This window comes from Desmodus rotundus, chromosome 3, assembly GCF_022682495.2.
Source record: "Desmodus rotundus isolate HL8 chromosome 3, HLdesRot8A.1, whole genome shotgun sequence".
NCBI classification, from domain to species: domain Eukaryota; kingdom Metazoa; phylum Chordata; class Mammalia; order Chiroptera; family Phyllostomidae; genus Desmodus; species Desmodus rotundus.
The window spans coordinates 22,623,956-22,635,990 of NC_071389.1; the positions used below are offsets into that span (position 1 = coordinate 22,623,956).

General features: G+C 47.5%; 1 protein-coding gene across 2 annotated transcripts in view; it reads right to left on the reverse strand.

Annotated features, from left to right (window-relative positions):
* Window positions 1–9,492: 9,492 nt before the first annotated feature.
* Window positions 9,493–12,035, reverse strand: part of CLSPN (claspin) — a 28,029-nt gene continuing 25,486 nt past the window's right edge. For both annotated transcript variants that reach the window (XM_053921306.1, XM_045190969.2), the window contains 3 exons: window positions 11,596–11,678; window positions 11,165–11,326; window positions 9,493–10,855 (listed from right to left, as the gene is read on the reverse strand). In XM_053921306.1, the coding sequence (XP_053777281.1) occupies window positions 10,745–10,855; window positions 11,165–11,326; window positions 11,596–11,678 (356 nt within the window). In that variant the 3' untranslated portion in view covers window positions 9,493–10,744. The remainder of the gene's footprint in view (window positions 10,856–11,164; window positions 11,327–11,595; window positions 11,679–12,035) is intronic.

The following is a 12,035-nucleotide window of genomic DNA, read 5'->3' on the forward strand; positions in this document are numbered from 1 at the left end:
AGCCCAGGAAAGCAGAGGCATCCATGTCTATACGACTACAGAAAAACAAATGTACAGATGTCTCTTATTCATTCACCAGAAGCGTTCTTAGTCAGGATACCAGGGAATCAGTCACCCTAGGTGAAGGGGTATCTGTAGCTACCTAGATTGAAGGGGTTTAATTGTCATGGACACTGAAGTCACTGGAGATGGTCAGTATCGGCCTGAACAGGGCTCTGCAGCAGGCCAGCCCATCATGAAGACCCAGTAGTGGGCAGTGAGTAGATACCCTGTCAAGCAAACAGATATCAAAGCCAGAAGAGGCTAGCAGTGAGTAGCCAACTCCAGGCCCTGGGGGCCTGCGGTGTCAGGCAACGAGATGAGGGAAGATGAAAGGAATTTCTACTCCAGTAAATAGGACAGGCATGAGTTCCTCCGTAGGTGGATAATTTTTCAGTGTCAGTATTCCCAGGAAGAAAGGGGTAGGTAGCATCAAGGCGTTTCAATGCCAAAGCCCTGCCCCTTCCCATCCATTTATTCCATCCAGGACACAGTTATGGCATGCTTACTCTGTGCCAGGGCCTGTGCTGGGGATTCAGGGCAGAATCAGAACTGGCGGTGGCCTTGGGGAGCTCCCTCTGTAAATAGGGAAACAGAAAAAGAGTGGGCTAGACAACGTGACCGGCCCTGCAACGGGGCTAGGAGGAAAAGTAATGAGCACAAAATAGGGTAAGGAAGGCCGTACAGAGGTGATATTTGAGCCAGGCTTTGAAGGGTGAATAAGAGAAAGCAGAAGGCTGAGGAGACTGTGTGGGGTGTGTGTGTTGAGACAACACAGGCAAGGCCAGTGTGGCTGGTAAGGGGCGGGGGGCAACAGAGGAAGAAGACAAAGCTGAAGGATAAAGTGGGCCAAGAGGTGAAAAGTGTTGACCACCATTCCCAGGAGCTGGGGGTAGCAGGGACAGAACAGGGGTCCCCTAAATGTCCCACATGAGAACAAAGCACAGGCTCCTAATCCTGAAGTATCAGCCATATTGCTTATTCTTCAAACCATTTTAACCCTTTTAGGTTAAATAACGACAATATGCCTTGAACATTGTTAAACAACATTATAAGGTGAACATCCTTAGCTGGGCTCCCAAGACCAGCCACAGCCCTGCAGGACCTTTGATGGCCCAGAGAGCCCTGAAGGCAGATCAGAAGGAAAATCATTCCCCAGAATTATGAGCTCATCTTGGGAAAGACAAGCCTATAAAGTTGGTGACCTGGTTGTTTTGTCCATCCCGTTCTCCTCTGCCTCTTAAAGGTAAAGTATCACTCTAGTCTATCAAGAAGTCGCTGTGTGATCACGTTAGGTAAGACAAGTCCATTCTCCACCATCAATGTGGCTGTTTCCTCGGCTATAGAATGAGGGGGGCACACATCAAATCCAAAGTTAAAAAAAAATTTTTTAAAGGCTTGGAATGTTTTATTTTCAGGCAAATATTTCCAATATGCCCAGTTTGAGATCTCCGAGCCCTCCACCCCAAACAGCTCCTAAGGGGGCTCCCAGGAAGTTTTAAAGCATAGTGGGACACAGTTGCAAGTCCACTGTACCACACGATTCTAGGAGATGAATCCTTCCCCTCCACTTTCCCTCCCACTCCTGAAGGGACAAAGGGGAAACTGAGGGGTGTTTTGGAGCTCCTGGAAGAATGAAATGGACTTTTTCTCCCCAAGGCACCCAAGTGGTAAATGGTGTTCCCCAAACCTCCGTACCACCAGACCAGGAAAACCAGAGCCCAGGTCCCAAGACTGTTTGAGCACCCACAGAAAATCAGATCTGAAGGAGAAATGAAAGAAGGGGTGCCTGTTCCACCCCCTTCCCAGCAGCTGCCTCTGTGGGCTCCATAATCCCCATACCCTCTCCCCCACCCCATCCTCTGGCCGCCCACCTCTCCTCCACCCACCCCATTCATCAGTAGGAGGGCTCAGTATCAGCACGGCTTTTCAGGCCCTGACAGGTCCTTTCTGGGTGCCCCCCACACGTAACCACTTAACCTCCAGCACAAAGGGCCAGCCTGAATGGGCTTGGAGCCGGTGGCTCGTGCAGAAGGGTAGGCCTCAATAGGATTTGGGGAGCTGGGTGTATAAACCGCTTTGCTCCAGCAGCTCTCAATGGAGGAGCTGGAGTCTGGGCATGTGCCGAGGGGAGGAGCCCAGCAGCTGCATCCCGCCCCTGAACAATGATTTATTCATTCTCCTGGCACACACAGAGAACACAGGCTGGGGGAACGTGGCCCCACAAATTGCCCTTGGCCTCAGCTGATTCCCATGGCAAATATCCCAGTGAAGAGCGCCCCCTCCTACTTGTAATTTATTGCCTAAAGCCTGCCCTTCCTCTTCCCCATAAGGAAATAGAGTACATTATGGGAGGCCTTGGTAGCCTGAAGGTCAGGCAGGCCAACTTTGAACTGGGTCCGTCCCATGTCGATCCCTCTCCCTCTGAAAGCTTCCTGATCAGGTTTTTCTCTCATCCATTTCACATCCAGGGAAACTGATATGGGGGAGGAGGGGGAAGGAGAGCTTGGCCTGTCTCAGGACTACCTGCGGGAAGGAATGAGAAAGAAGCATGGAGTTGGGGAATTTAGCCTGGAAATAACTTGACAGGTGACTGGAATGCAATGAAGGCTTGCTAGATGAGTTAACGGCCGCTAACGAAAGGTACCAAGTTTGCTGTCCTCACTCCTTGCCCCAGCCCCCACCCTCTAGCCACATCTGGCTCCGATTTCTGGAAGAATCTTTGGGAGAACTTTGGAACTAGGGGAGAGAATGAAGACAGGTAAACAAAGGTACTAAAATCTACAGATTAAAAGAAAGATGTCGGGTGGAGAGGTGGTTTCAAGAAGCTAAACTGTGACAAGAACAAATGTGTTTTGCCCTCTCGCCTCCATACCTCATGTCACCACGTCCAGATCACACAGAAAATCATCATAATAAATAAAACTAAAAATCAATAATGTTAGTAGAACAGGGAGAACCAGATTGAAGTGACCATCCTCAGACTGGCCCCTGGGCCTCCTGGCCCCAAGCTCATAATTACCTTGTCACACAGAAAACAAATCTATCGTGGGTGGTAAGTGTGGTGGGCTGGGAGATTCTGGGTAAGGAGTTTGGCCAGCTGACGGGAGGGAGGGGGTTGCAATCAGTGCTGCTGGTGGCGGGGTCAAGACTGACAAAACTAAGGCCTAGACAGTTTCAGGAAGTCTTCTTCCCTTAGACAGGAAGGTGAACAATACTAAGGGAGGTCAGCCTGCCTAATACTGATACAGGTGGTGGGAAAGAGGGGACAGGAAAAAGACCCAGCCCACTCTGCTGAACCTCAGGAGGGCAGGTTGCTTTGATACTGCTGCCCCCTGCTGGACATAAAAAGACAGCACCCACACCTCCTGTGCTGGAAACACACACTGGAAACTGCAAAGGGATCTCTGTCGTTTCCTGTCCAAAAACCTTGGCCACCAGGACTAGCACACCTGCAGGCTGGATTCCCCAGGAAGCAGACTTAGACAGTTTAGCACACAGGATGTTTATTAAGAGGTGCCCTTTGGGTCAACATCTGTGGATGGGAGGGGACAAGCCCATGATAGCCTCAGTTAACCCCTAGAGGAGCTCTGAAGCTAGAATGGCCCATCAGAATTGTCTTGAAATGAGCTGAGATGGCCAGGCATTTATAACCATGTTGTCACTGGATGTGGGATGTGCTGAAGAGGGGCATGACCTTGGGCAAGGCGTTCTCTGCAGCTGAGGCAATCCCCAGAGGGGCTGACTGCTGAAGGCGGTCTGCAGACAGTGCTCCCAGTAGCTGGGCCAACAGGGGCTTCCTCAAAAGGGGATGGGGGGCACCTCACACACCACAGATATTCATTCAGCATGTGTTAAATGAATGGCAGGGTAAGATCCTGGCTCAGGCTCCAGGCCCAATGAGATAGCCTATAAGTCTCAGTTATTCAAGCTGTTATACACCGACCTTTGGAAATGGTCATTCATTTAACAAGCACTCATTGAGGTTCACTGTGCGCTAGGCCTGGAGGCAGACACTTCACAATTCTTTTTTACTTAATCCTCACCACTGTGGAGATAGTGTTAACTCAGATTATTCAGATGAGATCAAGTTATTAAGTGGCTTTCACAGTCCAATGGCACTTAAAAAAACCGACAATCACAATGGGACAAGTGCTATGGCTGCTGCCAGATTCCTCGGGCCAGACAGGGTCTTGGCTCTGTTGTGTGTGCGTGTGTGTATGCAGAGAGATGGGCCTCTCTCTGCTCTCAGCCAGAACAGTTCCTCTACTACAGCCAAAAGTCGTACCTCCAAAGCCTCCTGCTTCAATTCCCTCCTAATAACATTACTGCCCAGAGCTAACAGAACCGCAGGCTTTAAACATTCCTGGTTGTAACCACACAGCTAGGCCCTCCCCTGGATATTTAAGGGGAAGACAACCCTTAATCCCCAGGGTTCTTCAGCCATCTGATCACCAGAAAGTTATAAAACGGCAAGTTCTTCCCCTAACGTCTAACTTCCGTAACTGCTGCGATCAGTTTGGGATCTAACATTGAAGGGACAGAGGTGGCAGTTCCTGCTCCAAAAACCTCTCTCTACCTTGCTAACCCACTGGTTCTGTAGGAGGCGAGATGGAGAGATAGAGAAAGCTGTCAGCTGCTGTTCTGTTATAGCCCTGACATGTTCTTATTCTGGCCAATTAAACCTTTCAGCACTCCCAGCCACCAACATAAAGCTTTTCGTTTTCTCATTTAGATTCTAATCATAAAGAACTTGAAGGAAAAAGAAGGAGGGGGGAAGCTTGGATATCACGGAGCAATTTCTGGGTCTGACTACAGAGACACAAAGTACCCTCAACACTCCTCACCCCCTCCCAACTACACACACACAACGCCTTTCCTCCTAGGCCCCCAGAACCTAATTTTTCACATTTGGAAAACCCAGATGATTTTTTGCCTGGGTCCATCTGGTTTCCAAATAACCTGTCTACTTGATAAATAACATAAGTTAAATTAGACAAGACAAACAAAGAGAGGGGTGGGCAGTCAGCTTTTTTTCTTCCCTCAGCCTCTGAGAAAAAGAGAGACAGGGGATAAAAAAACCTACATGACTCACTTCCAACCAACCCTGCCCCAGTACTCTCCACCCCTCAGACTGGGCTCAGCGATTCTCCAGCCTGGAGCTGGGAGCTGCCTCTTCACCCCCACCTCTAGCCCACGGGCCATCAAGAATGCTAGATTGTGGCTCCCGCTAAAAGAGAGGGAAAGAACCCAGGCATCCAGTTCCATGGTTTCTGTCAATCACCCTTAGGCTGGAGCTACTTCAACCCCCCTTTTCCCATTAGGAATCCCACCGCAGGGAAGATGTAGATCAATAAACTGAAAATGAAAAACCTTTAAGGTGAGAGAAGAGAGGACAGAAGGAGGGAATGGAAAGGACGTGGGCTGTATAGACTAAGACAATACAACTACTAGGGACAGAGAGGCCTGGCACCTAGGTAAAATCCCAGGCGACATCAGCCATACACAAGGCTGTGTCTATTTCCCCAGCTCACTGTGAGAGTCCAGGCCCACAGGCAGCCCTCCATCCTGACCACTCACAAGTCCCAGCACTGGGCTAGCCATCACTGCTCCTGAGGTAGGTCCATGGGCTGGTATTGTGGAGAGTGCTGAGGCTCGCTGCTTTCCCACTGAGCCAGACCATAAGGAGGCCTCAGCCAGCACCAACCCTTCCTCGGCAGTGGGTTAGCCAGCATTGGCTCAGTCTCAACCAGTTCACGTTAATTTGTTCCTCTGATCCTAACCATAACCCTGTGAGCCAAACCAAGCCTTTTTGCTTTAACCTGATTTTCCAGTTGAAGAAAAAAGTTCAAAGAGAATGATTTATCCAAGGCCCTGTCACTTGTAAGTTGCAGAGCAAGGACTGAAGGTCTCACATAGCAACCACTCTATTCTGTTCCACACAAGAACGCTTCTTTGTAGGCCATTCGGCTCCAAGCTTTTCGCCATTAGCGCTTCCAGGCGTCAGATCGCTCATTGCTCCATAAATATGCACTTCAGTCTGTGCCAGGCAGGGCACTACCCAAAGCATACGTTTTTAACAAAACAGGTATGGTCTCTGCTTTCACAGAATTAAGTCTAATGGGGAAGAAAGACCTAAGCAAACATTAAGGTGGCAAATAGTGATTAAAAAAAAAAAGTAATAGTAAACTAAGCTAGGTAACCTAGTTAAGAAAGGAGTGGTAATGGAAGTAAGTCATCTCTGAGGAAGTTAGAGCTAAGCTAACACCTGGAGAATTATGCGTTAGCCAGGCAGGCAAAGGGAGGTGGAGGGAAGGGATTCCAGGAAAACAAAGGACACTCTGGAAGACCCAGAAGCCGAGTATAATGTAAACGGAAAGAGTGGATAGGAGGTTAAAAGGCTGAGCTGTATCACAGCATAGAGGGAGGGCCTAGTGGGTGATGAGGAGTTTGAACTTAATTTTGGGTACAGTGGAAGACATTGGAAGGTTTTAAATGGGGGAGTGGCATCCTCTAATTTATGTTCGTGCAAAGGTCATCTTCTAGCAGCTGTGCACAGACTGTATAGAAGGGAAGCAAAAATAGCAATGGGGAGATCAGGAGGCTACTGTGGTATCCTGGCAAGAAGTTATGGAATCTTGGAAAAGGGCACTAGCTATAGAGCTGAAAGAAGTGAACTGATTTAAGATGTAATTTGAGCCCTGACTGGTGTAGCTCAGTTGGCTCGGTATCACCCATCAAACTGAGGGGGTTACTGGTTGGGGCACCTGCCTGGTTTGTGGGCCAAGCCCCCAGTTGGGATGTCTCTCTCGAACATCAATGTTTCTCTCCCTTTCTCCCTCCCTTCCCCTCGCTCTAAAAAACAAAAAGAAAAAGAAAATTAAGATGTAATTTGAAAGCAGAAATAACAGGACTTAGAGATTGTTTATGAGAATAAGAAAGGAGGTGTCAAGAATGCCCTTCAGCCCTGGCAGGTGTGGCTCAGTTGGTTGGAGCTTCACCCCATAACCAAAGGGTTGCGGGTTGATTCCTGGTCAGGGCACATACATAGGTTGCAGGTTCAGTCCTAGTCCAGGCACGAACCATCCTGGTCTGCATGCAGGAGGCAACCAATCAATGTTTCTCACACCAGTGTTTCTGTCTCCCTTCCTCTCTCTCTTAAAGCAATGAAAAGATGTCCTCGGGTGAGGATAAAAAAAAAAAAAGAAAAAAGAATGCCCTTCAGTTACACAATAATAACTAATGGGGAGGTAATGTACAGCATGGCAACTATAGTTAATAATACTCTGTGGCATATTTCAAAGTTGAGCGTCCTGGCTGGTATGGCTCAGTGGATTGAGTGCCACCAGCCTGCGAACCAGAAGGTCGCCAGTTTGATTACCAGTCAGGGCACATGCCTGGGTTGCAGGCCAGGTCCCTGAGGCTACTGATCAATGTTTCTCTCCCTTTCTCCCCTCTCTAAAAATAAAATAAAATCTTAAAAATATTAGTTGCTCAGGGAGTAGATCTTAAAAGCTCTGATTACAAAAAATATTTTGTAACTATGTAAGGTCACAGATGTTAACTAGACTTATTGTGGTGATCATTCCACAATATATACAAATATCAAATCAAAATGGGGTACAAAGTGGGGGTCCCCCAAAATATTCCCCACAGCCCACAGTTGGGGGATGGAGAAAGGGAATGATACAGCTTAAGATACTTAGCATAACTATGACAAGTGGACAGCTAGTTGATAGCTGTGCTGACATACTGGGCAGAAGGCCTACTGACTTTGAGAGCATTCAGTGACTCGTGACATAGCTAGGGGAGGTGGCCCACCCTAGGAGTCCATGTGTCACAGGAGTCACTTGCCCTGATTAAAGATGGCAGCTGAAAGAAGGTAAAAGATATGGGGGAACTGGCAAAAGTAGCACATTGTAGGTGGGGCCGGATATAAGGTAACCTGGGAAGCTCCAGGTCAGCATTTAAAAACAAGGGTGGGCTGAAAGAGGAGACTCAGCCACGCTGCCTGTAGTGAGAAGAGGTACGTCTGCTCCTCTGAGAAGGCAGCCATGAGAGAGGCAGCCATGAGGAAGGATCCAAGAAGTAGGGGGATTTGGCTGAGTTCTGAGCGAGGAAGCAGCAAGCAGCTATGGTTTGTAGTGAAGCAGTCTGCCATGAGGGCTGGCGTGCAAGGTAGAAGCCATGCCGGCTGAGAGTCAGGATTCGGTCCTGTGGCCTGGGGAAGTGAGGAAGGAGCCACGTGCGCTGAGGGAAGGGTGTAGGGGGAGAGCTGATGGAGCTGCGCAGCAACCTGCCTAACCAAGCATGGATTCACAAGAGATGCTTTAGAACTGAACTGTGACCAGAAATGTAGACTTTTGATTCTCCGAAGGACATAGAAAAGCCACTCTCTTGGGATGTGTGCCTCCCTGGACTCCACCATGACCCAGTGCAACACGGCACACGTTTCCTGGACCACTACATGGAGGCCGAGGACAACGCACCCCAGATCCTGAGGGAGAGAGCTGCTGCGAGAGGATGGCGGCTCTGAAACCCACAAGCGCCCCTTCCAGAGGGGATAGAGAACCATTTGCACAGCCGCCGTACAGATAAGGATATGGGAACTTCTGGGCATGTCTTTGGCTCATAGCCTGATGGGTAGCAAGCGAAGTGCTCCCAGCCCCCAACCCTGAGGTTGGAATCCTGTAAATAAAAACCTGTTTCCTTCAACACTAATCGTTGGGTCGTGTATCAAGGCAACACATGGGCGGGCTCCGGTCTGCTCACTTACAAAATCATTATGTTGTACACCTGAAACTAATATAATGTTATACCTCAACAACAACAAAAGAAAATCCTTTCAATTCAGATCTGAAGAAGTAAAATGATATAAAAAAGAATGGCCTTCAGGTTTCCAGCCTGAGTGACTGGGGTATGTGGACGAAACAGGAAGCACAGGAGGAAAAGGAGGTTTTTAGGGGGGAAGAATCAAAATTTTAAAGATGTTGGGTTTGAGAATCTTATGAGACAACGGGCCTTTAGGAAGTGGGCTACAAAACATGCTGCAGTTGCGACACTGGCGGTTTACACGACATACTGCACTCACATTCATTTTCTGACTTAAGCTTCACAACAACTCAGACAAGCACGACTTACCGTCCTCATTTTATAGATGTAAGTGGAGGATCTGAAAGGAAGGGGCAATAACTCTCACCCTGGACCTGTGGCTGCCAAAGGGCTGTGAAAAGAGGTACCATTTATGTAAACTCCCCTCACCTGCACTGAACCCAAACCATTCGGCAAGTTAATTTAGCGATTCACTGAAGCTGAGAAGCCAGCGAGGGACAAGTGCAGCAGCCTCTCACTCGAGACCCAGAGGGCTTCCCTCGGAGACACCCTGAAAACAAAATGCCCCTCAACATTAGACAGGCGCTGACCTAAAAAGGAGCATTCAATCTGGACAGAAAATCCTGCCTTCAAGGCATTGAGATTTATTGAAAACCTACATACACATTAAAACATCTTTATATACATTTTCCCCATTACAAGATTACAAATATACAAATATAAATTCTGTCAAAGTCAGCATCTGTGTATTAGAAACAACTGGAGAAAACCACGTGTTCCCCACCTGTCAATAAAAAATTGGCGTAATTCATCCACCTTCCCGAGTCCAGCTCCGGACACCGAAACCACATTATTCACATGAAGGTTCTACCCAGAGCAGCAATGGTGCTCAGTTCTGAAAAAAATCTGTCTAAAATGTGAGTGCCTCATGGTAGTTCAGGGGAACTCAGGATGGCAATTTTCTTAACAATGTTTTGATTAAACTCCATGATGGTCTTCTCTCAAAATAAGTAATGAAGTGTTAAGTTGCCCTCTGCCTGATTGGGTCAATGCACTCCACCCAGTTGAAGGCAAAAATCACGGTTATATTTGTCAGGAGGAGAAGGGAGACCCTTGAGCAACAGTGTTTCAAATTGAAAATTTAGTCCCAGGAGAGAGGTCTCTGTCCCATGGGCTACGTCATGTGGCCAGACACCGGTATAACCCTTTATCTGCATCCTCATATACCAGAAAATTAGGGTTTCTAACCCTAATTTGCCAAGGGTTTCTAACGTGGGTACCAGTCTGAGTCCTTATTATTAAGGAAGCAAAGGTTTACTGGACACGTGGGGGCTGTTTTGGGAAGAGGCGTACACGAAAACAGAAGGGGCAAGACTAATGAACAGCCCAACTGTTTGGTTCCTGGGTCCTCTTGTCTGAGTTATGTCTTTCGCAGAGTCCTGGTCACCCTGGTGCGGATCTGAGGGGTGTGAAGGAGTCCTGCTGGTATTGACGTCCACTGCTTTTTGTAAGTTTCTGAAATGCCACACCTTTTCCTCCCCCTCCTCTAACCACTGCTTTCACAAAGAGGTATCAACCCAGCAAGCTGTTAGGATAAAATATCAAGTATTTCATGAAGGAAGGAAGTCTTCACCCAAGTGTCCCATGAGTCAGTGTTGAAAATACTGCAGAGTTAAGATTAGTGGCCAAGCCAGGAAATAATACTAGGAAAGGAAAGAGATGTCCAGAGCCAGGAAGTAGAAAGAACTGGAATCTCTGTTGGCAATCTTAATGCATTGATTACGAAGGATGGGAAGAATCATCTATGTGAGCTTCAATTCCAACTCTCAATGCCACGAAGTTCCCAAAGTAGGTGCCAGCAGCCCTGATGGAGTTAGCTTTCCAAGTACCTAAAGATGCTTTGCTTCAGTCCTGAAGTACTGTCACCAGTTTTCAGGCGCTTAGGCGAAGGAGTTCTCATGAAGGATGGACCCTTTCTCCTCACCTAGAGAGCAGAGAGAGAGTCAGGTGAGCTTAAGACCCTCATACAAGTGCTTACTTTCTACTAGCTCCTCAGCAACTCAAAGTTAAATCATAGACAATTAATGACAGAAAAAAGAAAAGAAATAGAAACTTTCCAGGCAAGTTTCAAAACTGATCACCTACTGGGGGCAGCAATCCCCTTGTACCTTATTGAGGAGTGCAAGATTAACACCACAGCATAAGCCTTTAAGCCGGAAATACATTTTAAAAAATTAATAAATAAATCAATTCTGCTCTGGAAAGCCATCGAATCAGTTCTCAAATTCCTTACCTGAGGCTTAGATGATTCCTTTGCTGCCTCAGCCTTGACAGGAGAAAGTGTATGGAAGACAAAGTTTCTTGAATTGCGGGGGGCACTGGGGTTGAGGTCAGAGAGGGCAGCCAGTTTCTGAAGTACAGCTTTGGGCTGGTTTAGCAGTGAGCCTGTCTTCAGCTGAGGACAGAAGAATCACTGCTTTGGAATTTGGCCCAAATTCCAAGGGCCAAAGAAAGAATGGGAAGTAGGTCTCGCCCTGCCTCCCCAGGTGCTGAGGGGACATATTCCCACCCCACTCAGTAGAACAGAAACAGCAGGGTCTTTTGCCATCTACTTCCATTTCCTAGAGCCACCTCCCTCCACTAGTGAGAGTACGCCCTTAGCTTGACCTGGGCTTTTGTAACACTGCAGATCATGACGTCAGGCTAACAACATCTGCAACCAACCTGCTGGGCACTTCCCGGTCTGATGGCTTCAAAAGGATTTCTGAGTAAAGACACTGATTCTTGAATAGCCACAGTACGACTGGCTAAAAAGAAAGAAGACAGAGAGGCTTGTTCTGGGCAAAACTGGGTAGAATATTTTTAAATCTAAGCAAGCAAAGAAGCCTTTAACTAAACCAATAAACTAAAGCCACAGGAACTCTGATTATTTTGTAATGGTAACTTGAAACTATAGCAAGTGGCTGCAAGAAGGCTGACAACCAAGTTGAACTCACTGACTAATCATTAATAGTAATATGAAAAAATAAGAACGATATGAGTGAGGAGTAGTGTTTCAGAGCCTCAGCTCTGGAGTTAGATATACTGGGTTCAAATTCCAGCTCTAACACTTAGGGATTTAATCCTGGGCAACTAAATAAAAAATCCAGAATTCACTCCTCTGA